The 25,782-nt window shown below is 46.7% G+C and overlaps 1 protein-coding gene across 2 annotated transcripts in view; it reads left to right on the top strand.

Annotated features, from left to right (window-relative positions):
* ak5 (adenylate kinase 5) overlaps positions 1–25,782 on the top strand; it is a 45,148-nt gene that overhangs the window by 3,867 nt on the left and 15,499 nt on the right. For both annotated transcript variants that reach the window (XM_035632996.2, XM_035632995.2), the window contains 5 exons: positions 2,140–2,312; positions 4,361–4,474; positions 12,978–13,169; positions 19,116–19,206; positions 23,586–23,659. In XM_035632996.2, the coding sequence (XP_035488889.2) occupies positions 2,140–2,312; positions 4,361–4,474; positions 12,978–13,169; positions 19,116–19,206; positions 23,586–23,659 (644 nt within the window). The remainder of the gene's footprint in view (positions 1–2,139; positions 2,313–4,360; positions 4,475–12,977; positions 13,170–19,115; positions 19,207–23,585; positions 23,660–25,782) is intronic.

Raw genomic sequence — 25,782 nt, 5'->3', positions numbered from 1 at the left:
GATAAGACGGAGCAGTGAAGACTCTTTCGTGTGTAAACACGCAGCCAGTGTCTCCCTCGGCGCTTCTGATGAGTTTCATCCATGTGTATGAAAAGGTCAACCAAAACACAGAGCAGAGGTTTATGTTTGCCTTAACTGGTCATCTAAAAATTGTCCTGCATGGGAATTTACAGCTGGTGTGTGTGTGTGTGTGTGTGGTATTTCCAACGTAACCCCACCTCTCTCTGTTTGTATCAGCGGGGAAGATCTTGTTGCATGTCACTCACTCTGGTACACACACTCACGCGCCCCTAATCTGATTTCCCTGATGGGCCTGCATCAACCTGTCGAACACATTCACTAAACGCACAGATTTATCTCGGCAGCTGCACAGCAAGAGGTTGCTATTTATAAACCTTCTTTAAAATAGTTCCTTTAACAGTGTCTCCCCTACCATTGAACAGGGAGGGCGCCCGACAGCCCCAACGGGAGCCCTCCGGACGGCGGCCCGCCTCCCATCAGTCACCCCCTGGTCTACAGTGTGGATGACGATGATGTATATTTCCTCTCAGCACAAAGCCACTTCCAATCTTGTCTTTCGTGAGCACACTGTGGCCTCTTTTTTAAAGGGAAAACATGGAGGTGGCAGCAGCTGTCATCTCTCGGAGGATCATGGTGAATGTTTTGTCTGTCAGGTTTCGCACAGAGAGAGAGAGAGAGAGAGAGAGAGAGAGACACACGTGGTCAGAGGGAATATTGGGAGGAGGCCGGGACGAACGTTGCAAAACACTAAGCTTTAAATTGCACTTTGCTTTAAAATACACATAAGGGCATCTCTCCTACTTCCAAACCCCGTATCACCTATTGCAAAACTTTCATGTACGTCGTCTCTCCATGGCTCCGCAGCGGCGACCTCCCGGGCCAGAGGCTTTATGTTATTTGGTCGTTCGTCCATCTGTCTGTGCGTCCGTCCATCTGTCCGCCCCCGCTCTCGGGAGGGAGATGTCTCCGTAATACCTTGGGGCAATTTCTTCAAATTTGGTACAAACAAGGATTGAACTGATTGGATTTGGTGGTCAAAGGGTCACATGTCAAGGGGTCAAGGTCACGCAATTGTTAATCCCACTTGTGAGCCAAACGCCGTACGCCAGCAGGATACTCTTTACACAATGACAAGCATCACTTGGAACTCATTACTGTCACTTCGCTGAAACTCGGCTCTGAGAATTGGACCGTCTCATTTAAATCCGAACGGATGATATATTAGCAATCACTGATTTGTAATGATTTTCTTCACTTGGATGCACCACTCTGCTTCTCACCCACTGGAAAAAAAAAACGGCAGCGCGATGGAATGAATTACCATCGGCACAGCTCGTCCCTCCGACTAATCTCACCTCCCTCTGGCCGCGCTGTAAACGAGGAGCGGCTCTGTAAGCGGTCGGCATTTCTACTGTACGTCGCAGTCGCACATAGAAATCTAGGCGTTGGAACGCAGCTGTCAATCAGCAGAGCGGCATTCCGGGGTTCGTCAGCCGACTTTTACAGGCACTCGGTGCACACAGGCCATTCGCAAAGGGACGGCCTCACACAGCAAGTCCCGACGCGAGCCTTCAAGGTATTAATGTTCATAATTCGGCTCCCTGTGCTTCGTTTAGTTCCAAAACATGAACTTTGTTCGTTCGGATCTTTTGAATTTTTTTAACGGATCGACAAGTCGTATTAATATTTATCAAACAATGCGGCTTTACGCATCTGTAAGAGCTGTCGTCTCTTTGTCATCACTCCTCTGCACATCCTTTTCTCCCCGCTGAAATATGGAGGATTTTTAATAGCAATTGTCGGAGGTTCACACATACCTGTTTCTTTCATCTGCCCCCCCCCCTCACTCACACACACACACACACACACACACACACACACACACATGCCCTTCTCCCCCTCACTCCCTGTCGCAAAAACACCACATTCTAATACACACATTCGCCCACGCTTACACACCCACGCGCATAATGTTTCACACTGACACATTCACACACACACACACACACACACACACACACACACACACACACACACACACACACACACACGCACACACAAACACACAATCGCACAATCGCTCCCAAAACATCAACAGCTCTCCCTCTGTGCCCACAGGGGGCCCTGGCAGCGGCAAAGGGACGCAGAGCCTGAAGATCGCCGAGCGCTACGGCTTCCAGTACGTGTCCGTGGGCGAGCTGCTAAGGAAGAAGATGATCCACAACGCCACCAGCAACAGAAAGTGGAGCCTGATTGCAAAAATCATCACCAACGGAGAGCTGGCACCGCAGGTAGCACAGAAAACAGGAGCGAAGAAGGAGAGAGAGAGGGGGTGTGTGTGTGTGTGTGTGTGTGTGTGTGTGTGTGTGTGTGTGTGTGTGTGTGTGTGTGTGTGTGTGAAACGAGGGGGAACAAGGATGAGTGTCGAGTGCGTCCAGCCACTCGCAGGTCATTATCACTGCGTTCATGTAATAAGGGACTAATAAGCAGCATCAACATCACAGGCGTGCCGGGGAGACGGACGCTGTTTCGTCTTATTAGCGCCCCGCTCTGCAAGACAATGGTGGCGGTTGTTTTGCGCTCCACTCCTTCGGCACAAGCCTCACATTTCTCAGTCTTATGTGTATCAAATTAAGATCACTACCTTGATTAAAAACATATTATAGGCATACACAATTTTTTTTTTTTGCATATACAAAGGGGACTACGACGGAGTATTAGGGCCACATTGAGAGGGATCAAATTGGCGACTTTGATAATAAAGTCTTAATATTACGAGAATAAAGTCGTCCTATTACAAGAACAAAAAGTCAAAATATTACAAGAAAAAAAAGTCATAATTTGCAAGAGAAAATTGTATTATTGTACAAGAATAAAGTCAAAATATTTTGAGAATAAAATTGTAATTTCACGAGAATAAAGTCATAATATTATGAGATTAAAGTCACAATATTCAGTCTGGGTCCACGAGCAAAAGCGTTTATTAAACATTCAACGTGGATAACATGATATTAACGTACCTTACCAGGGCTCACGCCTGTTTCCTGGGTAATATAATATAATATAATATTGAATACAATTTACATTTAGGAAACGACCAAACGACAACTAATACTGTAAAAAAATGTATGTTAAGGCCCATTTCACATCCTATGCCTTCATTTCTTTACTTTGCTCACTGACTTGTGACTGCACTGTGCAGACTCCTCCAGAGGCTGGAGCCTCGTCTGAGTCGCCACACAGGTACTCTGTGTGGCGTATTCTACAGGGAGACAAGAACAAGGGAGAGATGTTGGGATACGGCTTCAATGAGGATTCTCTCTCGCCGCTCGTCTGCCGCGCGACCGCCGGTTTACTGGCGCCGACAAACTGTCTCCATTGTAGTCAGAGGCGATTGTGCGAGCTCCGACAGTCGAGCCCGCGCAGGAGCGTCGGAGGGGTTCCGCTTAGATTAGCTCTTTCTCATTTTGTGTCCACCTGCACACATTAATCTGTCTGATGGAACTGAGACAATGTCTCCGTGTCCGCCGCGTCGCCCCGCCGGGGGACTGCCGCCCGCTCTCGCTCTGCGGTGGGAGGGGAAATGAAATGTCTGCGTTGGGCAGTTTTTTGGGCCGCGGCCACGGAGGCTATTTTTAGAGCGGCGCATCGCTTGCGTATCTCTGCCATATCGCGTGATGCATTCTGCCCGGAAGGAAGACCTCCTGCAGCCATGAGGAAGTAAACGATGCTGAAAGATGCTGGCACAGGCCTGCCCTTGAGTGCACTTGAGACCACCGCTCCGCTGCGTTCAGACAATTGGACAAACACACAAATGATATTAGTTTTGTATAATTAAGTACGATTCTCCAGTGTGCGTCCGGTTTATTCCTCTACATCAGCTACTCTTTGTCCATTTTCTAAGGGGGTCTTAACTGTTGCGCAAGCTTGATGAATCTACTGCGGGAGCTGCGGCGATGGAAACAAAGCTACTAACCTCTTTTCGTGCTCTTGCCGGAAAGCAAATTATTATAAAAGTATATATATATATATATATATATATATATATATATATATATATATATATATATATATTGTATTGTAGCTGACATGCCTTTCTGACACCAGCTCTTCACTGAGAAATGTCAAACGTGAGATTGGAGGTCAACCGTTAGCCATAACAACAGTTAACATCATTGTGATGATCAGCAATCTGACGAACCCCCGCTACAGAAATGGTATTTAGTCGTTATCGAGAAGCAGAACAACCTTGAATTGCTCTTTTGGACAAGTTGAGACGCAAGTTGTGACGATGAATCGCGAATCATGTCCCCGTTTTGTTTCGTTTGCTAACCCCCAGGAGACCACGATCACCGAGATCAAGCAGAAGATCATGAAGATCCCAGATGCCAACGGCATCGTCATCGATGGGTTCCCCCGGGATGTCGGACAGGCCCTGTCCTTCGAGGACCAGGTGAGCTTCACCTCACGTCCATTTTAAAGTGCAGAAGATTTTTGAAATATTTGTTCCAGATTGGAAAAAACATATGTGCAAATATGTCGGGGTTGTTTTCACACACACACACTTCAAAAACAAACAAAAAAAAGGCTGTGAATCAATTATGTAACTTGGAGGGAGTCTTTCTCCTGCTCATTGTTATTCTTTAATATATAACACGTTTATTCGATACGTTCTTCAGTCCGAGAGCACAACACTCCCCCCTACCCACTATATTCTCCTTGCTGTATAATGACAGTCACCGTCTATGTATCATTGGGCCAAACACTGTGCTTGAGAGCACGCGGAGCGTTTCGCCTTTGCGTGGCTGAACACATTCATCCCACGTAGGAACGAACGCGAGATGTTTCTCTGTTGGCAGCCGGACAGTTTCTCAGAGTCACTGTTGTCACTTTGTGACGTAGACGCAGGCGAAAAAAGTCCTCGCGTGTGTGTTGGACGCACACACGAGAACTTTTTCAAGCGGCACCTGCAACGAGCCAAATATGTAAATGGCTTGTTTGCACACCTCGCCCCGGCGCCGCCGTCTCTCGGGCTGTGACTCCAGCGGTGTGAGATCCGAGGACGGCAGCTCTCCGCTGGCTCAGCGGTCTGACGTCGCCGGGGGGGGGGGGGGGGGGGGGGGGGGGGGGGGGGGCGGGGTTGTGATGCACAGTGTGTGAAAATCGGACGCTGATATCGAATCCCGAGGTCACTGTCAGATATCTACATTTTTACAAGTTTATCCGAAACACTTTGTCCCCCTGTGATCGTAGACTTACCGTGCATTGTAACTTGGAAGCAGTAAAGCTTGCACGTATGAAATTATATGAAAATGATATTGGAGAAATGAGAAAATTGGAAAAGAAAAGCTCCCCCCCCCCCCAAATGAGCAACCTCCCAACTTATTTCTGCACCAAACATCTGTGAGTTGCATTGTAGTCCAACTGAAATGTGAATTCTCGGGTGTGGATATGAACTATGATGTTGCCCTGTTGTGCACACTATAATTTTTTTCTAAGTTTGGATTTGTGGTATCTGTGGAAACGGCGTCCGAGCTGAAAGCTTCTGTGTGGGTGTCTTTTCCATGACTGGCGTTTTTTAGAATCGAAGTTGCAGAGTCAGCCTTTGTGCGAAGGCCATTTTCATCCAGCCCACATAGAGTTGCTCCTGTACAGTCCCTTTACTACTGTTCACATTAGCTGTGTACAAGGAAAATTAGCTGGAACCTGCCTATGATCACATTACTCCATACATACAGGACATATTACCAACTATTATTAGTGCTGGCCACAAAGGTATCGCTCCAATGACATATTACCAGCAACTGAAGGATGAGTCTGAATGGAAAACCCGTGCCCCCTGGAGAACACTGATGTAAGAGCTGCTCTCACTGCAGAACATTAGATCAAATTTGAATTTTCTTCTTTTTTTTGTCACATTTTGGAAAAAATAAGTCAAAAAAATCTAAGCAAATACAGAGGAGATACTTTATGTAATATCTCTTCTGATTTCTTAGCAAAAAAAAAATAACTGTATAACATGCTCATTGACCCCTGGGGTGTTTATATCTTCAAATCTTTCTTAAGGTTTTGCAAGTTTTTCTTATAATATATATATATAATATATATATAAAAGTCTAATATATATAAAAGTTATACTATAACAGACATTACCCAGAAGAAGAGATCTTACTTCAGTTCTTAATAATCCATTTCGTCCCATGGGTCCATGAGGACATGATGGATTTTGGATAGTGTTATGGTCCAGACAGTTTTACTTGCACCTGAAATATGGGCTGCGAACCAATTGGTGCGCTCGCGGCGTCAGGTTGTGGAGTGTGATATTTCATGGCAACACTGACCCCCGTGTTCACGCGCGCACGATTCAGCCGCAGCTCCGGGGCCGATCAGCTACTCAACGGTGAAACTCTTTGTTTTCCGTTTCCCTGCCAGGTCAGTGCTCAGTGCAGAACGGTTGGGCCCCCCTTTTGTTGTGAGGCTTCTGGCCAACTACACCAAAGAAACCACCCGAGCAGCGGCCGGCGTCGCCGGGGATGTTTTGTACCTGTCCGCTCAGGGTCAACTAGTATCCGCCAGTTTTCGCCAGACCGGAAGAGACCGCATAATAATCCACGAGGGGCCACAGGAGCCACAGAGGACCTCGGCGATAATGTGGCGTAAGCAAAGCGGGGGAGATGAATGATAAAAGATGAACGCTGGCGTATAGGCAGAGCCCCCTGATGGAAACAAATCCCTCACGCCCGAGTGGCCATTTCCGCGACACGTCTGTCGATCGCTTTTAGGGAAATTGATTCTACTTCGGCACATTTAAACTCACTTAACACTAATCAACTGGTAAATGAGCACTCAATGACTTTTAGAGTGGTGGAGAAAATGGGCCGGGGGTCTTTCCGGGGTCAGCGCGAGAAAGGAGCGACTTTGTAATATGGTCGCTTTAGCCGCTTCACAAAGGGCGAGAGGAACGTTCAGTGCTGCTGTCCGCCATTATTAAACTGGTGTTTGCGGGCCGCTGCCGAGGAAACCGGATGGAAAGACGGTGCAGCTGTGCTTTATCTCGCCGTCTTCCTACTTAGCTCGTGCGAAAGGGCTTGTCCATGGAGGCAGCCGCCGCCAATCAGCTGTAGCTGGGTGGGGCCCGGCTGCTCCGGTCGTCCTCAGCATTCATTCTCTCAATGTCTGCTTTTCCTGAAAAAAATTGTTTTCTCCTCGAATCCTCCGGGCATACTTGATCTTTTCGCTGTGCACGGATTGTCATCACGCCGGCCGCCGCGGACGACCACTCCCATCTCAAGTCCTCGTTAGATCTCTCCCCGTCTCCTCGATAATTGCGCATTGGGCCCTCGGGGCCGAGTCTCTCGCAGTGCTGCCGGCCGCCGTCTCGTGGTTCCAGCCTCGCCTGACGGCAGAATCCCCCCCCCCCTGTACAGTGGCACGGTGCCACGTCGGAGAGCTGCGCGGGCAAAAACAAAAGGAGGAAGCCCGATCATATTTGCGTCCGTCTGGCGGACACAGAGAGGAGGATTTCGATGCCACACAGTCAACACACAATCGCACACCGCTCCCGTCTTTGATCAGGCTCGCCGTGGAGCTATTGCTATGGTAATAATCAGCACCTCCAGCTGTTTAACGCACCAAGCAGATTAGATCAAACGTACCTTCCCCTCGTCGGCTGACGGCAGAATAAAAATAAACATACATTCATTGATTAACTCACATTTGTCGCTGAGCGTTTGACAGCGAACCAGCATTTTCCCCCCAGAAGTCGTCTCATCTCTCGTCCTAGAATTTGTTGAGTTACATTGCAATTTAAATTGTTGCATGAAAGGATCGCTAAAAGGGTCGGTGACAGTTTTGCAAATGGGGGGGGGGGGGGGTCAGATAAGGGCCAACGGGAAGTTCACTGGAGACGAAACCACATAGATAACACGCGTAAACATTTGTGTTTATGATCGTGTCCCAGCAACCGCTGGGAGAAAGGGAGAAAGCCCAGGCGGTCGCTGATGTGCGCTCGGCCACAGGGATGCACAGACGCCGCGGCCCCGGGGACCGTGCAATCGAGTTAAGTGACAACTGGCTATCAAAGGGCCGGGGCTTTGTTTGTCTCTGCTCGGGAGCAAATATAGAAGAAAAATAACGGTTTGACGAATTAAGTCGCAGAGAGCCTGGTGTTGTTGAGGACGAGGCCGCTCGTGGCACGTGCATGTTCACACTCATTCGTTCGGTATTTCTTCAACATGGTCAAACGATTACAATGTACATAGAAAAGAAGGTTAAACATGGAAACTGCAAGACTGCAAGTGGCCAAGTTCAGGTTTCATTTGAGTGAAATATTTAGATTTGACAGATTATTTAAACTAAACATGTAGTCATATCTGCAACTATTCATTAATTTACCCAATATTTTGCAGATTAATCGCCGAATCATCAAGTTAAAAATTGCAGACAAAAGTTCCCAAAGTCCAAGGGGGCGGATTTTTGAATTGCTTGTTTTGTCCTAGCAGCTATTTCCAAACCAACAGATTTGGTTAGTAAAGCTGGCAAACTCCTATTTTAATCAACTGATTGGTCATCAAAAGAGTCTGCTGATGAATCCTTCACTTATCTCATCATCTAGGTCTGCGGAGTTATCTCAACTGCACAGGCACTAAAACGACCGCACATGAATATGAATATAATGTAAACGAACCCAGGGAAGACCCAAGAACGCATACACCACTCAGGAGGAGAGATCAGGGACAACAGTCTTTAATCGGGCAATGGTCGGCACACGGAGAATCAGCCCACTCCGGCAGAAGTACGGAAATCCGACGGGCAAAGCCAAGGTCAAATTACAAAAACTGGTCAAAACCTATTCGGGAAAAAAGCACGAGGGATTGCTGGAACTCTGACGCAGAGGACAAGACCAACTGGCAACAAGAGGACGAGAAAACTGGACAACGTGTGAGTATCCAACTAAAACCGGAGACACACCAGGCCGGGGCGGGACATCAAACGCTGTACGCTGCTTTTTTCAAAGTCCAACCCAGCGGTCAACCGCCCCAGCCGGGGGGGGCTGCTGCCGCAGACGTGACTCAACGCCGCTCTCTCCATCGTCAGCCGCAGTGCACCGCTCAGGACTCGTGGCCGGAGACGAGCGCAAGGAGGAAGAAGGCGGAGGCGGCGCGAGAGGGGGCCGCTGTGGACGAAGGCGAAGGCCGGACACGGATGGAGAGGGACGGACAGTGACACACTCGGCTACCGAGTCTGAGTCCCCGACGGAGGCCGACAGGGCAGTTGTGTTGTGATGGACATTACAAAGAAGGTTTGATTTCCCCTGATCTACAGGGCAAGCGCCTTTTGTACGCACTATAATTTTTGCGTGTCTCTGTCTCTAGCGTTTATACTTATCCATCAGACCGAGGCGCGCGGAGCTGGCAGTAGCCGACGTCCTGTGTTCCTGCCACATGGGCTGATTTGCGAAAACCCTAAATTAGCCTCACGACAGCCTGGATCACAGTTTCTCAGAGGCTCCGTCGTGTGCACGAGAGTGGTCAAGCTGGAATATTCCTGAGTTTTAAAATCTCAACCCTCCAGAGGACTCTCAGACCGACTGCGCGCTGCTCTATATTGCTCTATATATTCTGAGGAGCTCGGTACTTCATAGCCGCCCCCCAGGGAGGGACCGTCTCCCCCAACATCCATCACTCCCCTCGAGCCATTTTACTAACACTCCTATTAACTACGGAGGTGTCAGTCTATCTGTTAGTTATATTTGTCCGTATTTTTACACATTTATCCCTGTCAATAAAACTGTGTGGTTGTCTAAAGCCACCACACACACACACACACACACACACACACACACACGCACACACTGGACGAGTCACCTATCAAGCGTATCGACTGCCTCTCAAATGTGACGACTTGATGCTTTTCTCTGCAAATTTTTAAAATATCTTTTCACTATTTTGTTACATTTCATCAACTAAATGACGAACTGGTCAAACAAAAACAAAAACAAAAAAAAGAGACACTGCCAGGTGGTCATTGGTCAGTTTGCTGGATGAAACTGTCATCTGCTCTTGTAACTTATCATCCACCACAATGGAACAATCCTATTTTGTCATAGTTCTCCCTGCTCTGAAACATGAGCGATAACAGTAAACATCAGGCTTTGAGAATAATGAATTAATGAAAAGTGCCCGTGGCTTCATCCATCTTGTCCTGTGAGATTTCTGCAGGGAAATTTCCAAAGACAGTTTAATAATGAATCTTCGTTTGTTTGTTTGCTCGTCACTCCTTTCATTTTCTGCGAGGTGTCATCCACATACATCACGTTCACTATGAACTAGAAACAGAAGAGCGAAGAAGGATTGGTTGAGCCAAGAGAAAATGAATCAGCAAAGACTATTTTGTGTTTTCATTTGCAGCGCCTCTTGCTCTTACAACAGGCCCGGAGGCTCCAGGTATGTGGTGAAAGAAGGCCGACAGAACAAGGACGCGGTTCATGGAAACAGATCGAGCCGTCTGATAGTCAGCAGCCTCCGCATGCTCCGAGAGCCGCACGGAACCAAACGGACCAAACGGCAGCTCTCTGGATTGATGCCCATATTTAGCTCTTTCTTCATGTTGCAGCCTCAACCTTCTGGAGCTCCAGAGACGGTCAATTCCCTGAAGTCCATAGTCATAAGCTCCACTGGCATCGGGCCTCTTGTCTTATACGAGGTCAACGCGTTTGGCACAGCGATCAGGTCAACATCTGCCTGCTTATGCACCTTATTTAAGACCCTCTCTCAGTGTGTGTGTGTGTGTGTGTGTGTGTGTGTGTGTGTATGAGGCGGCCCACCACATGCTTCCTGGCCTTTAAGCGAGCGACGATAGCATCACTGACGTAACTGTCGGCGTTAGAAGCAGTTTTGAATAGACGCCTTTCCACTGTGACGTGCAGCGAGCGCGATGGAACGTTCTCCCGACGCCCCCTCGCTCCAAATAACTCCAAATAACACTCGACTAGGTGACTGACTGCTGCTCCACATTCATAGTTAAAAAAAAAAACAGCAACAAAAAAAAAACCTGGAGAACAACAAGGGACGCAAGCGTGGTCACTATGGCAACAGGAAGCGGCTCGCAAAGACTGAGAGACGCAAGTCCCGCTGTCGGGTGTGGCATGTGCGTTTCACCCGCCGCGCTATATTTGGCTCCAGCAGCGTTCGTCGTGTGGATGTGCAGGAGGGAAAACAAACGGCAGAGTATTTGAATAGTGATGAATCGCCCCCTTGACCCTTCTTGCAGAGGGAGGTTCCCCCCCCCCGCTGGTGGATGAGGTGTGAGCGGCTGCGAGATTCAAGACGAGGAGAGTTATTCCCTCTCCGACTTCTTTTCTTTAAACCGTGGCAACCGAGTTATTTCACTCTAATGTTTGCATCAGCTGCTCGACGATAACGGCCGGTTCAGTTCACACACTCGTCCGAGGAATGTCTTTGTGTGCTGGTCTTTGTAAAAAAATAAAAAAAATAAAAACAGAAGCGGTCGAGCTCATCGGAGTGTCGCCAACTAGATCTGCACCTTCTCACGTCTGGGTCGGTGCGGTCGCTGTTGCCCGTGACAATAGTTGGGGTTTATTTGCGCTCGCACTAAAGCACCTCTCTGTATTATGCAATGCAAAGGAATCATAAACTACTGCACGTCCTCCATGGAGATCATGAACTTCAATCAGCACCACTTAAAAAGGACAAAATATTAACCTTGTGACCTTCACGAAGGTGGGATTAGTGAGTGTGTTAGTTTTAGTGGAGTGCACCTAATAACCTGGCAACTGATCACAGTTACATCCTTTTTCACTGGTTTATTGTTGAGTCTGTACATTCATTTATCTTTATTATATATGCTGGTTTCAATGGGGAATTTATACTGCTAATATCTCTTTCCCAGAATCCCCAGTGCAGTGCAGGCCTTACATTGGTCATTTTGTCACATCTTATTACTGTACTTCTCAACAAGCTTTTGTCAGTTATGATAGATCTTTAACTAGCCCACATAAATACAATGCTTTGAATGCATATAAGCGTCTGAAAATAAACTGCAGCCGCACCAATCAGTATTCTTATTTTACTGTCCCAATAGGTATGATGAAGTGTCAATGAGGTGTCACACAAAAAAACGGCTCATAACTTTGGTTTTACGCTTCACATCACTGTTTCCAGTAACGATAGGCAGCTGCTAAAAGGAGATGATTATGAGATCTTATATTTTTGAGGTTATTAGAAAAAAATCAATGCTGATATTGCTCCGATTTAACCGGACGTGGCAATAGGAAAGAGTTCACTAACATGTTCACTATATCCATGTTTCTAAGATGAAGTGTTTTTGTCTATTTGTCTGCTTTAACTGTTTTGTGAACAGTTTTAAGTAAATTGGTTTATTAATATTTGTGCAGCAGAACAAACTATTATTTACATGACAAGTAATCATCGGCTAAAGGTTTTCAGGCTGCGACAACCGTAGCAACAGAGAGTACCTGAGGAATCACAGCATTGTTCACGCACATGGACGGGCACGGATGTCTGGCGCTGTCGAATTACGCTCACGCTTGATCTCTAAATAGAAAAGTGTCCGATTGCCAAACGTAGTACGTCGGCTGAAAGCCTGCACGGCTGAAACAGAGGGGAGCTGTCTGCTGTGGCAGGTGATGATGTTCCCAGTCAAGGTGTCATCCTCCTCCTCCTCCTCCTCCACTCACAGTCCCACCTGCATCACCATCATCAGAGGAGGAGCAGCTGCAGGCGCGTTTCAAGGCGACGATCTTGAATGTTTGTGGCGCTGATTCAATCCCGTGAGATCTCGGGTGGCTGGAGTTCCCTGGTTTCCTCTGGGTCAGATCGGAGAGTTCCCATATGAATGGAGGTCAAGCTGAGCGGTCGCCTGGCGCACTGGCCCTCCTGCAAAGTTCTAACACGTCTTCTTCTCTCCGCCTTTAGATATGCACTCCCGACCTGGTGGTGTTCCTGGCCTGCACCAACCACCGCTTGAAGGAGCGGCTGCAGAAGCGCGCCGAGCAGCAGGGCCGACCCGACGACAACCCCAAGGCCATCGACCGCCGCCTGACCAACTTCAAGCAGAACACCATTCCTCTGGTCAAATACTTCCAGGAGAGGGGCCTCATTGTCACGGTAAGTGTTACTGTAAATGTTGCTGTTTTCCCGACATGAACTCCGGAAAAATGTCCGGAAAATTGGGTCTGGACAGTTTCGCCTCTCGCACACGTCGAAGCGCTGCGAGTCAGACGCACGTTCACCCTTGAAAGGGAAAATCTGTGGAGCATTCTGTCGCGTCTATGGAGAGCACAACCTTCTTGCGTTGAGGCGACACCACCGCAATCATGCTGGCATGACCAACTATTAACGCGCGTACAAAAGTCAGCAGAATGAGTGTCCATCCATCCATCCATCCATCCATCCATCCATCCATCCATCCATCCATCCATCCATCCATCCATCCATTCATCCATCCATCCATCCATCCATCCATCCATCCATTCATCCATCCATCCATCCATCCATCCATCCATCAAAAAAACGGTATTATCTGCTACGCTTGCTGGTTGTTTTCCGAGGTGGATGTTCTCATCGTTGCTGTTGGAATAGAGGACTCGGTGTTAATTATAGACCGGCGGGATCTTCTTCACTGCGGTTTAGTTGCGGAGGCGCGTCGAGTTACCCCGCGGCACGTGTGTGTGTGTGTGTGTGTGTGTGTGTGTGTGTGTGTGTGTGTGTGTGTGTGTGTGTGTGTGTGAGAGTCAGGAAGCGGCTGCCCACTCTGCCACGGGAGTCGTATTGATCCGTCTGAGTCTCAGAGCTGCGTCATCGTCCCTCACCTCGGAGGGAATGCTGGATGGCTGCCCTATTGTTCGACTGTCAAAAGGCAGATTTGGTTTGGGTGGTTTTTTCGATTGTCGTCGCGGGACGTCTGGAAAATCAGGCGCAGAGAATACCCTCCCGTGTGTCTCGTGTAATCGAAGTTTACTGTTGCCCTTTCGCAGCTCTGCACTTTAGCAGCAACTGAAATTTGTCATAGTGTCATAAACCCCTGATTTGTACTTTCCTCATAGATTTTGTCACATTTCAGACATCAGGGCTGGAAGTAACAATTATATTTCATCGGCAGCTATTATGACTTGCATTTTCTCAGTAAATCGACCTGCTTCATCAAACTGTTCAGTCTATGAAATGTCATCAAATAGCAAAAACATTACAATTTCACAAACTGATTGAACATTATCTCTAAGTGTCTCTCTTTGTCCGAGCAATAAGCCCCAAAATCCAAAGATATAAAACGTCTGCCCTTTTGCTGAGCGTGTATTACATAAGTTGCACGAGTGTATTACCACATCTGTGTGGTAATACCGCCTGCGTTATTCATGTCGCAAAAATAATATCTATTCCCTTGTGGCGGAGTCATGAGGATTACAATGTGCCCTTTTTGTTTGTTGCCGACGGAGGCCGCCGCTGCTTCGCGGCCTCCATCTCTATTCACGCTCGGGTTGTTAGTATTTCGTCACGTTACCCGGCAGCCCTCTGTGTCCGACCACTCAAAACGTTCCGCCTCAGCATGACGCGGCAATAAAACCTCTGTGAAGTCAGCGGAGGCAGAGATGGAGCCGCAGACGGTCGTCCCGATTACTTGAATCAAAGCACTCTGCAGCGGGACAAATGGAGGGAACAAGATCCGTCCCTCGACCCATCCGCCCATCGTGCGTCTATTTTCGGACGCTTACCCGAGGTCCGGTTGCGTCGGCAGCAGGTAAAGCCAAGTAGTTGAAACGTCCCTCTTCCCCCGGCAGGCTTTTCCAGCCCCTCCTCGGGGATCCTAAATGCGTTCTACCCGGTGAACTCCTACCGGTGGGGAGTTCCCAGAAGACGTTCAAAAAAAGCAGCAGCTCTATTTTGAACTCCCCCCAGAGGAAAATAAACCACAAGGAAGAAAATAAGACCAGCTGCTAAAATAGAATCGGACGAAGGCAACGACAGGCAGCACTGGCAGATCAAAGTACACGTTCTTTGCTTCTAGAGAAAAGAGAAATGTTTCCTTTTACTTGTTCTGATAGTCTCAGGTTCACCGAGGGAAGTTTATCCGCCGTTAATTTGCATCCACCACAGACACTGGAGATGAATGCTGCAAGAATCCAAAGTCGGAGAGATCTGTCAAGTAGCTGTGAGTCATCGGCGTACGTTAAAAAAAATGAAGACGAATAACAGTGCCATGAGATTAAAAGAGGAGCTGCCAAAGCAGATTTGTAAAGCAGTAGTTTCCTGCGCCGAGTTCATGTCTGAAAAACAGCTTCAGAGGCAAAATGAAGGAGTCTCCTGAAAAACACTACAAGTCAGAGACCAGGAAACAACACGGACACGGGACTTACTGGACCACGTCACTGAGACGTGAGAGCTCAATTTGAAAAATTGCTGGTTAATACTCTTTTTCTTTGGAGTGTCTGATTATGTGACTTGATCTTCAATTGTAATTTTCTCTTTCCAAAAACCAAAGATATTCACTTTAAGGTGATAAATGATGAGAAATGATTAATTCCCTCCATCATGATGAACTGATTATCAGAATAATTAATTCGCTGTCGGCCTATTAAGGGATTACTCGTGCAACTGCACATGTGCAGACTGATTCTGATGATTCAAGGAAAAAGATTGAAAAAAAAACATACATATGTTTGTATGTATTTATGTTTATATTAATTGTCAGAAACACTATCACTGCAACTAAATACGGCGAAATCGAGGGTTTTGCTTCAGGTGTTAAATGACCAGATTTCACACAGACAATGTGGATACGTACCATTATACTGGATTAATACTTGTTTCTACTTTCTTTCAGCTATATTGCTCTGTTGTCTCCACACCAACCGTTCTCCAGTCAACTGAGACAAAACACAAACAGCGGTTGTAAAACTCGTGAGCAGTGTATAGCGCGCGTGAAGTTTTTCGAGGATCAGATTCAATTGGGATTGGACGAGTTTCCTCCTCCCGTCCTTCAGTAATTATCCCAAGAGGAAGGACTCAATACTTCCCTGACGACTAGTGAATCCGGTTGAACTCGGAGGAGTAGTCGCTCTGGCGAAAAAAGGATTTCGTGAGACAGTAGCCGTTTGGTTTTAAATGTCAGGTCCAATGTGGGAAGGCAATGACTCCACAGAAGAACAATCACAATGAATCACTGCTGCGCATGAATTGGACCGACTGAGTTGTCAGCGCACACGTCTGCAAGTCTATTTTAATTCCTGATGTTTCGTCGAATCAACTCGAGCCACTTCTGTCACCGCTCAGCGTTTTACATTTTTCAGACGCCGTCACGTTTCTGCAGTCTACCACGTGCAACGTGTAGCAAGTAGTGACATTTAGAATTTTGCGTATAAAGTGACGGCGACGTACAAAGGGAGGCCTGATTTATGTTTTTTTTATATTTCATGTAGGCTCACTCAGCTTATCAAAAACACACACACACACACGCACACATATGCACTTGCACAATGAAGCCCTAACCGGATATTGCAGTGAGGAGGGATAATTGTTTGTTGTGGCCACGACTGAAGCCGCGTTGTCGTTCCAAGAAAAAAAAAAAAAGGGAGCAAATCTAATTAAGTAATTCCCAGAGTGAGCTCAGCTCCGGCTTCCTTCCCAACATGAGACTTGATGCCACACAGGTGCAAACAAACATCACACACACACACACACACACACACACACACACACACACCTCTGCATCGTCCTTCTGGGTCTCTTATCTCTCCAGGGACGATTCCAAGATATTTGTTCATTATTCCTGGAATATAAATGAGGTGTAGGCGGCGCAGCTGATCAGCGGAGAGCATGAGCAAATGTCTTCATGTTAAGAAACTGACTAACCTGATCTGAATTCATGATATCTCCTAATATGGAGATAAGGCGAGTAGGGCTGCAACTAACGGTTATCCTCATCATCGATTCATCTGTCGGTTATTTTCTTCATTAACCGTTTTTTGTCCATAAAACGTCATGAAATGGTGAAAAATATTGATCGCGATTCCCCAAACCCCAGGACGGTGTTTTGTTTTGTCCACACACCAATTATATTCAGTTTACTGTAACAGAGGAGCAAAGAAACCTGAAAATATTCATATTTAAGAAGCCGAAATCAGAGACTTTTTTTCTAAACAAAAACTGCTTGTACCTATTCATCGATTATCAAAATAATTGGCGATTCATTTAGTAGTTGATTACTAAACGATGAATCGTTTAACTGTTGCAGCTGAGCCAATGATGAGATAACGTCAACTTGAGTTCATCCATTTCTTTTTTTCTTCTTCTTTTATTCATGTACACATGACATCACATATATACACACACAATTTGTATAATATGAACAAATCCATTTCAAAGGCAATAATAAAATAAAATAGATAGATAGATAGAAAGATGGATGATGGATGGATGGATGGATAGATAGATAGATAGATAGATAGATAGATAGATAGATAGATAGAAGATAGATAGATAGATAGATACATAGATAGACAGATAGATAGATAGAAAGAAAGAAAGAAAGAAAGACAGAAAGAAAGAAGGATGGATAGATGATAGAAAGATGGATGGATGGATAGATAGATAGATAGAAGGATAGATAGACGGATGGATGGATGAATAGATGGATAGATAGATAGATAGAAGGATAGATAGACGGATGGATGGATGAATAGATGGATAGATAGATAGATAGATAGATAGAAGGATAGATATATAGATAGATAGATAGATAGATAGATAGCTGGATGGATGGATGGATGAATAGATGGATAGATAGAAAGATAGAAAGAAAGAAGGATGGATAGATGGATGAATAGATAGATAGATAGAAAGAAAGAAAGAAAGAAAAAAAGGATGGATAGACAGACAGACAGACAGAAAAAGTAATTGTCGTCAGGAGGCTTTTGTTTTGTTTTGAGTTTTTTTCACATTAGTGTCGCCTTGCATGTAAAAGTCTTCTACGCATTCTTATCGTGAGAAGTTTGTTCTTTGAAGGTGAAAGAATATCTGCGACAGCAGGACAAATGCCTGCAGGTCATCGACGCGACCCCGGCCATGATTACAGTGGTTCTCTTCAAAACTGGTGGAAGCGTTCGATGTTCTCCTGACGGCAGCAAAGTACAAATAAGCCAGAACGGAAAAACCCGGTTGACGGACCAGCTCCCTGTTCGTGGACAGGGTCTTCGTGAGGGTCAGAGAAGTCATCTGGGGTCACCTGGGGTCACGAAGCGCTGGGACTCATGCCAACATGACCTTTCCAACTGTCCGCTCATTTTCTATTAAAATGCTTCTGAATCCCGACTCTCTTGCTACAGACGTATGAAATGTTCCCCCCCTTTTTGCTCCTTCCCCGCTGAGCACAACGCAAGACGACACCAGTCAGAAGCACGAGGGAGCGCCAACAAAAAAACTGATCGTGCGGCAATCAACTTGAGAAAATAGCGTGTTCGTGTGGGAACTCGTAGCTCTTGGTCTTGGCTCGGGGGACTCTCTCCATACTGTCGACATCAGACGCCGAAGTCTACGTGTCGAGCGAGGAACCCCTGCCGAAAGGCCGAGAGCAATTACGTTCCGAGTCGGTTAATTCATGCCCGATTATTTTTCCGTACGCACGATGTCGCCTTGTCAGCTGCTGGCTGGAACAGAAGGAGGACAAAGAGCAGTCGGGCTTCAATCCGCTTCTTCAACTTCCTTCAGCGGAGCAGATTCTTCGCCCCCAAATTTGCGACTATGCACTGTCCGTGCAGAGGACGGCTCATTCATGTGGTGGTGTTTTCAAGGCCTCTGGTGTGTGTTGAATACAAAGTGACCCCAGTGCGGAGCTCGCTCCTCGTGTTTGAGCTGGTGATGAGTCACATTGCGGATGTCACGGCAGCTCAACTCACCTTGGAGGTTAAGGTCATGACACTTCTAATCTTATTTTATTCCCAGTCGACGCTACAGCCTGTATGATTTTAAGCTACGAGGATCGTTCCATAACGACGCATTGTCTTTGGGAATTGTCGACGTCGTCATGTTTGACTTTTTTTTGTTCCCGTTTCCTTCCAGTTGGACGCCGACCGGGACGAGGAGGAAGTCTTCTGTGACATCAGCGTGAGCGTGGACAACAAGGTGTTTCCCTCCGACGAGCCCGCAGCCGGTGAGATATTGCACGGCAGGACATATTTAAAAACCGCCTCACTATGATTTAGCTAGGACGATACAAAAACATAATTGAATGATGGAGGAAATCCTCGTCAGATTAAAAATTCATGAAATGAAATTCATCATTAGTTGCAAACCCACTGGAGGAAAATGGGGGAAAAAGAAGAAGATAGAAGTAAACAATTTGCAAATGTGTTTCTTGTTATGCGAATGAATTAAGTTTCTATTACCTTTGCAGATCTACTATAGGTTAAGATAAGATATTGTTGATCCATGGAGATTCACAAAGGAAACATCAGTACATAGAGAGATTGGAATTCGTCAAACTTACAATTTCAATTCTTTTTTTCTAATTTAGGTAGTTTAAGTATATTTTGATGCCAATAATTTTGCACTTTTACGAGAGAGAGAGAGAGAGAGATTTTTTTTGATTTTGAAAACACAATGTTTATTAAGAATTACCAGAGAACATCACGGTCCTCCACAAATGAAATGAAAAAAACACACACAACAACAAAATAACTGAAAAACAGAATAAATCAGGTCATAAAACCTCCTGTCTGTCGTCCATCAGAGAGTGGAACCTGAAGTCCACTCTCACCAGAGACACGTACATGTGTGTCAGCTCGTGTCCGGACACATTTCCTATCTTGTCTTTCCTGCTTTTATAAATCGACAATTTGGCCTGAGCAACCACAAAATTCAGCAACTGCCACTTTTTAGCATCTTCTTTTCTGTAGCCAGAGAGAGAGAGAGAGAGAGAGAGGACTGTCTTCGCAGTGGCCACAGTATACGAGCCAAATAATGATGAAACCTGACGCAATGAGATCCAATGAAGAAGAACGTCAGGGGATTTATTTATCTTTAACCGCCACTTAATGCGTGTGTGCAGTGTGAGGAGGGGGTTTCTCCAATAAAGTCCGCACACACACACACACGCACACACACACACACACACACACACACAGACGCACGCACGCACGCACAAGACGCGAAAACAAACCAAACACACGCGCCCACCAGCTCCCTGGTTACCACAAGGTGTCGGCATGGCAACCAGCGAAGCAGGGTTAACCACGCTTGGTGAGCAACACGGACTCAGAATCGGCCTTCGGCCCCTCCGATGGCGAGACCTCGGCGGCAGACCACCCGCTCGCGTTGCGTAAGGCCTGATCCTCCCGCGCCGCCAGAAGATGATGACCCGTTTACAAGTGGCGCAGACTAGCGAGGGTCTAGTTAAAGAAAGCATATTGCCGTGACTGGCTAATTGAGCTGGCTGTGCACTCATACATATCTCACGAGTATTTCAGCTTTGTGTAAGGCACTCAAAGTTATTTCATATTTTGATATTTCTTGCATGTCAGTGTGTCCAGTGAAATAAGTTACTTTGAATGAGTGTTTGAGTTTTTTTTACATCTTTTTATTATTTATATGAGGTCAAACATATCTTAGCGATACGCCTGCTTATTGTTCGGGGAGGAAAGATTGTCCTGTAGGACGAGAGCACTTCCCCTGTCAGAAAGAATGAGTGTTCAGCCCAGCAGATTTATCTCAAGTCTGTTTCTGCACGTTGTGTATCGGCAGCGTTTGTCAAACTCTGTTTGGCCCACACAGATTTGCCTTCGCGACAAGTCGGCGGTGGTCAAAGCACCCCATGCTCTGTCAGATGTCGTGCCTGTCCTTATTGGCCGTGTAGCTGACAGTTGTGTGTGTGTGTACTGGAGATGAGTAACCTCATCAGGTTCCAGACTGTGTTGAGTGTCCAAGGACAAAGGGCACGATATGCTGTGTGGATTGTAAAAAAAAAGAAAAAAGAAAAGCAAAACTTCTTTAGATCTTTTCGGTCCAAATTGCCTGTGTTCCTTCAGTTGAAAGGCGGCGCAATCTGTAGCAAACCGCTTTGGTGCTGGCCTTGTTGTTGTTGTTGTTGTTGTTGTTGTGACGAAGGGACAAAAGGGAAGTCTGGAGCAGCCACAAAAGACTCGCCCGGGTGGAAACTGAGGTTTGGTGTCAGCGGGTGCAGGAATCGCGACGAGAGAACATACGGCGCCTCGAAATAGTTCCGGAGGTGAAAACAACATGTTTGGATATAGTGTTGTTTTGATCAGGAGAGCTGCTTCCCAGTGATACAGCCACTTCTTTAATATTACACAAACTGCTGGTCGGTTGTAAGAATCAAACGCTGCATATTTTTGCTGCTTCGAGCGGCGGATGCCGAAGTCAAATTGGATCATCCGTTGCAAACGCAAGTGATCCTTCACCTTGAAAGGGACTGGCGCTGCTCGACAGCTACATCCCTGCAGCTCCTCGCCTGGCGGTTCAGAGCAGCCCGCGTCACGGCGAGACACCGAAACGCCAAACCGCCGCAGAGGAGGAGAAACACGAGGTGCACTTGTACCGCTTGAGCAGCAACATGTATCCTGCAGAAATGTAGATGCTCGAGAACAGGCGCGAAACGCTCAGGCTCTCATTAGGCCAGAGACGGATCACTCAGTGGCAGCGAAGGGCCGCAGTTCTACTGGAGGATCATGCTGGAAAATCTCATTATACTGTTCTTGAAATAAAATATTACTCTTGCAGGAATTAGAAACGTTATGGAGTATTGATTTCCCCCCCCCGTGTAGGGGAATAATTGGCCGAGAGAGCTTCCTGTAAGAGAATTCAGTTAGACATCTACGTCTTGTCCCTGCACTGTGAGATGCGTTTAAGAGCCCTGTACATATCTCAAGATGTTCCTTCCACATATGTTTTCCACAATGGAGCCTCACAAAAACGAGTTTTCCACACAGGGTTGAAAAGAAAAGAAAACGCAAAGCATCTTGAACGGAGTGCATTTTGAAAGTGCGACCACTAAAAGGTCTATTTTTGCAAGGTGGAACTCTCACATCCTCTCAGAGATCAGGTGACGTCTTTGAATGGCGAAATAAAGAAGAAAACGATAAGGAAAAAGGCTGCGGTAGGCGAAAGAAAATGATGGAGAATGTAGAAATAGATTGGCAGCTTTTACACCAAACTCTTTGAGAGAAAGTGCAATTTGAGTCCGCCTGCTGATGCTGAAGCTGATGCTGCTGATGCTGATGCTGATTCTGATGCTGATGCTGCTGATGCTGATGCTGATGCTGATGCTGATGCTGATGCTGATGCTGATGCTGATGCTGATGCTGATGCTGATGCTGCTGCTGCTGATGCGTCTCTCCTCCGGCCTCGTCCACCCTCGGGCTGTGATCATCGCAGCATCACACGTGGGCCAAAGTGAAGCGCCTGCTGACGAAGGCAAACCTCCACCACCTGACATCCGCGACCTCAACGGCGAAACAAACCGTCTCCACACAAGTCATACCCCCCCCCCCCTCCCCTCACGTACAAAAAAGACCAGACACGTTCTGACATGCCGCCGACTCTTTAAGTTGTGAACTGTGGAGCAGGCATGCTCCGTTTTCGTGCTGCTTCCCTCGGTGCATTCTGGGGCTTTCTTTTAAGCATAATGCATCTACGAAAAAAAAAAAAAAAAGAAAGCCAAAGCCACCGTCTCTCTCTGGAATCAGCCTGGATGTTTGAAGCCGCATCCTCACAGAATCTAACCCAGTTCTCTAATGAGGAGGCTCTGACGTGGGGGGGGGGGGGGGGGGGGGCAATCTGCCGACGGGAAAGTGTTATTCACGACCCGTTTCCACCGAGGAGGGGGATGAAGATGCAGTGTGTCAGAATTGAATCACAGCATCACCATCGGCAGGATTTCAGACAGGGTGAAGTTCGGGTGCAGGTGTTTACGGAGTAAAAAAAAAAATAATGAACCTCGATTTGTAGTTTTTCGTCACTTTGCATGAATCATGCGCGTCTGTACGTCTCACATCGGGAAATGAGGTGCGACTCTACCTGCTGCTGGCACTGGGACAGAATTAGCTCCTTGCATGCGGAGAGATCATGCATTTTACATGTGTACGGGCATTAACATCTCCTGGCGGTATATAGCAGCGTTAACAGCGATCACACCGGCATTACAGACAGCTCAGACACTAACATCTGTTTTGTTTTTCTATATTCCATCTTCCAGACATGGGATGTGATTTGATGTTATTTTTTTAAACGTCATTTGTGGAGCAAAATTTGGAGTCGGCGCTTTTCACGAGAGAAATAATAAGTGTGCTCATTTGCGTCGCGCTAAATGAAAAGATTGATTGGCACGCAAGCACCAGAGCATAATGCAAAAACAAAACGTCTAATATTCAGCACAAATATGCATATCGCACTTTGAGATTGCTTTTAGCAATGAAAAGTGCTCTATAAATGAAATGTATTATTATTATTATAATAATTCCTCGAAGCCTTTAACGTTGATGGTTGTCGTGGATTCCTTTTTCTTTCTGTCTCCAGGCCCCAGCGAGCTGGACCTCAGTCTCCTGGGTGAAACCGGCAGCCTGGCAGATGTTGCCTGCAAGTACAGCGAGGTAAGATGACGACTAAGTGTCACCTGTTGACTGTGAAGGGGATTGGGTTCTTCGGCCTCCGTGTGGGTCTGAACCGGACGGCAGAAAGCCTTCTTGTTTGTTGTACCCGGAATACGAACTGCTTCCGTCAGGTCCAGCAGGAGAGTGGACGCTACAGGGTTCTCATTAGATACAGGGAGAGACGCCTGAGCAGGTATAAAAACATGATTTCACTCGTCTGCCTCCGAAACTCAGGACTGAAGAGGGTTATTTCTGAAAGAGGGTTATTTCGATGCTCAAATTTCCCCTTGGGATAAACAAAGTAATCTTGAATCTTGAATCTTTAATGGCCTTGACAGCGAGAACCAGCAATGGATTGTGCTGATCGCGCGCTTTCACATTGTACCAGTGCAACTTGTGGCAACCCCGACTGTAAGTTGCATATTAATCCTCCATATATCCACGCCAAGCTTTTTCTCCTTTTCTGTTTGAAATTGTTTCTGTCCAACAGGACGCTTTAACAGGGCACCGTGCAGTTCCACGCAGATCTCTGGGAGAGGATTCCCTCCAGGGGATTTCACGACCCTGTGTGGTTTTCTGTTTTTAATTGGGGTTGAGTTTAAACCGAGGGCTTGAAGTTTTGGAGGACCGACTAAACCTTTCTGACCGCCGGCAGGAAACGGTGAAACCTCTTAAAACTGCACGACGCTGCGTCAAAGGCCGTCACCACAAACAAAAAATACAATATAAAAGACAAGAACTAGTGGAACTAAGTCATTTCTTAAAAGGGCAAAGAGGAAAACAGAAACCAAAAAAATGACGACTTGATATTACCAGTAGACTCACAGGTTCAATCCACGCACTAGTAACGATTCTGTTATGAATATTAATGCCGCCCTTTCACCTCGGTCATCGTCATAGCGACCTTGTTCAAGTTGTATTGTCACCAGCAGTAACTTAATAACGATCCTCTTGCCCTTTTCACGATGGCATTTCTATGCCATGACAGAAATCAAATTTTGAACCGGCACTAACGATGCGACGAAGTCCACATCCTCGGCTCTGACTCTCTCGCCCCAGTTTTTACAATCGAACAAACTTCCCTTCTCAAGGGATGTACGAAGGGTGAACCCCTGGGCCAGAACGTCCGGAGCCGGAGGATGCCGTCGCTGACGATGCAGACGAGCATCTTTCCCTCCACGTCATCCTGGAGCATAACTCCGACCTGTGACTCATTTTTCAAATGCTCCCATTGTCTCGAAACAAAATGCTCGGCTCTCTGCCTTTTTCCTCTTCGGTACATTCGTCGTCTCGGGAGTGTTGATGCCCGATAGAGGTTTTGCTGCTCTTCATAATTAAGTCTTTTCATTGTCGCTCTCCTCAGCAGGGGAGACGTTTGGATATTCTGGGGTTAGTTAGTATTCCAGTAAATAGTCTCTCTCTGTAGCTTTGACTGTCATTTTTCACCTTGTCTCTTAATACTTACTATAAAATCAATCAATCAGACTGTATACGTCTGTCACTTTTCACACCGACGCCGTGACACAAAGTGCTCTAGAGAATAAAAACAATCGATTTCGTGGATTTCTATAGAAACCGACTTGTTTTTTACGCAACCAGTGGAGTGGCCCCCCCTGCTGGTCATTCCGGAGAATACGGCCTTCGGGGGAATTTCCCCCCGTTGGCTTCATACGGCGATTAGTAATAGGATTTGTGCATATCGCAAGAGACTCTTTGACACGTGAGTCTGCAGATCTGAGCCCCTTCGCGCTCAGGATCTGTGAAGACCCACCGACAACAGGTGTTGTGTGGGGACGGGTTTTTTTGTAGAAGTGTGTGTGTGTGTGTCTATGACACATACATGCGTTGCATGATCACTTATGTCACCGACATGCCGCATCGACGTCCTTCCTTCGCTCTTATATTTCCGAGTGCACGCGTGTGCGTGCGTGTGTGTGTGTGTGTGTGTGTGTGTGTGTGTGTGTGCGTGTGTGTGTGTGTGATTGTGTGTGTGTGTGTGTGCGTCCGTGTGTTTGTGTGTGTGTGCATGTGTGTGTGTGTGTGTGTGTGCGTGTGCGTGTGTGTTTGTGTGTGCGTGTGTGTGTGTGTGCGTGTGCGTGTGAGTGTGTTTGTGTGTGTGTGTG

This window comes from Scophthalmus maximus, chromosome 5 (assembly GCF_022379125.1).
Source record: "Scophthalmus maximus strain ysfricsl-2021 chromosome 5, ASM2237912v1, whole genome shotgun sequence".
Lineage (NCBI taxonomy): Eukaryota > Metazoa > Chordata > Actinopteri > Pleuronectiformes > Scophthalmidae > Scophthalmus > Scophthalmus maximus.
Note: the sequence above shows the minus strand (reverse complement) of the source record. Positions and strands in the feature narration are given on the sequence as shown.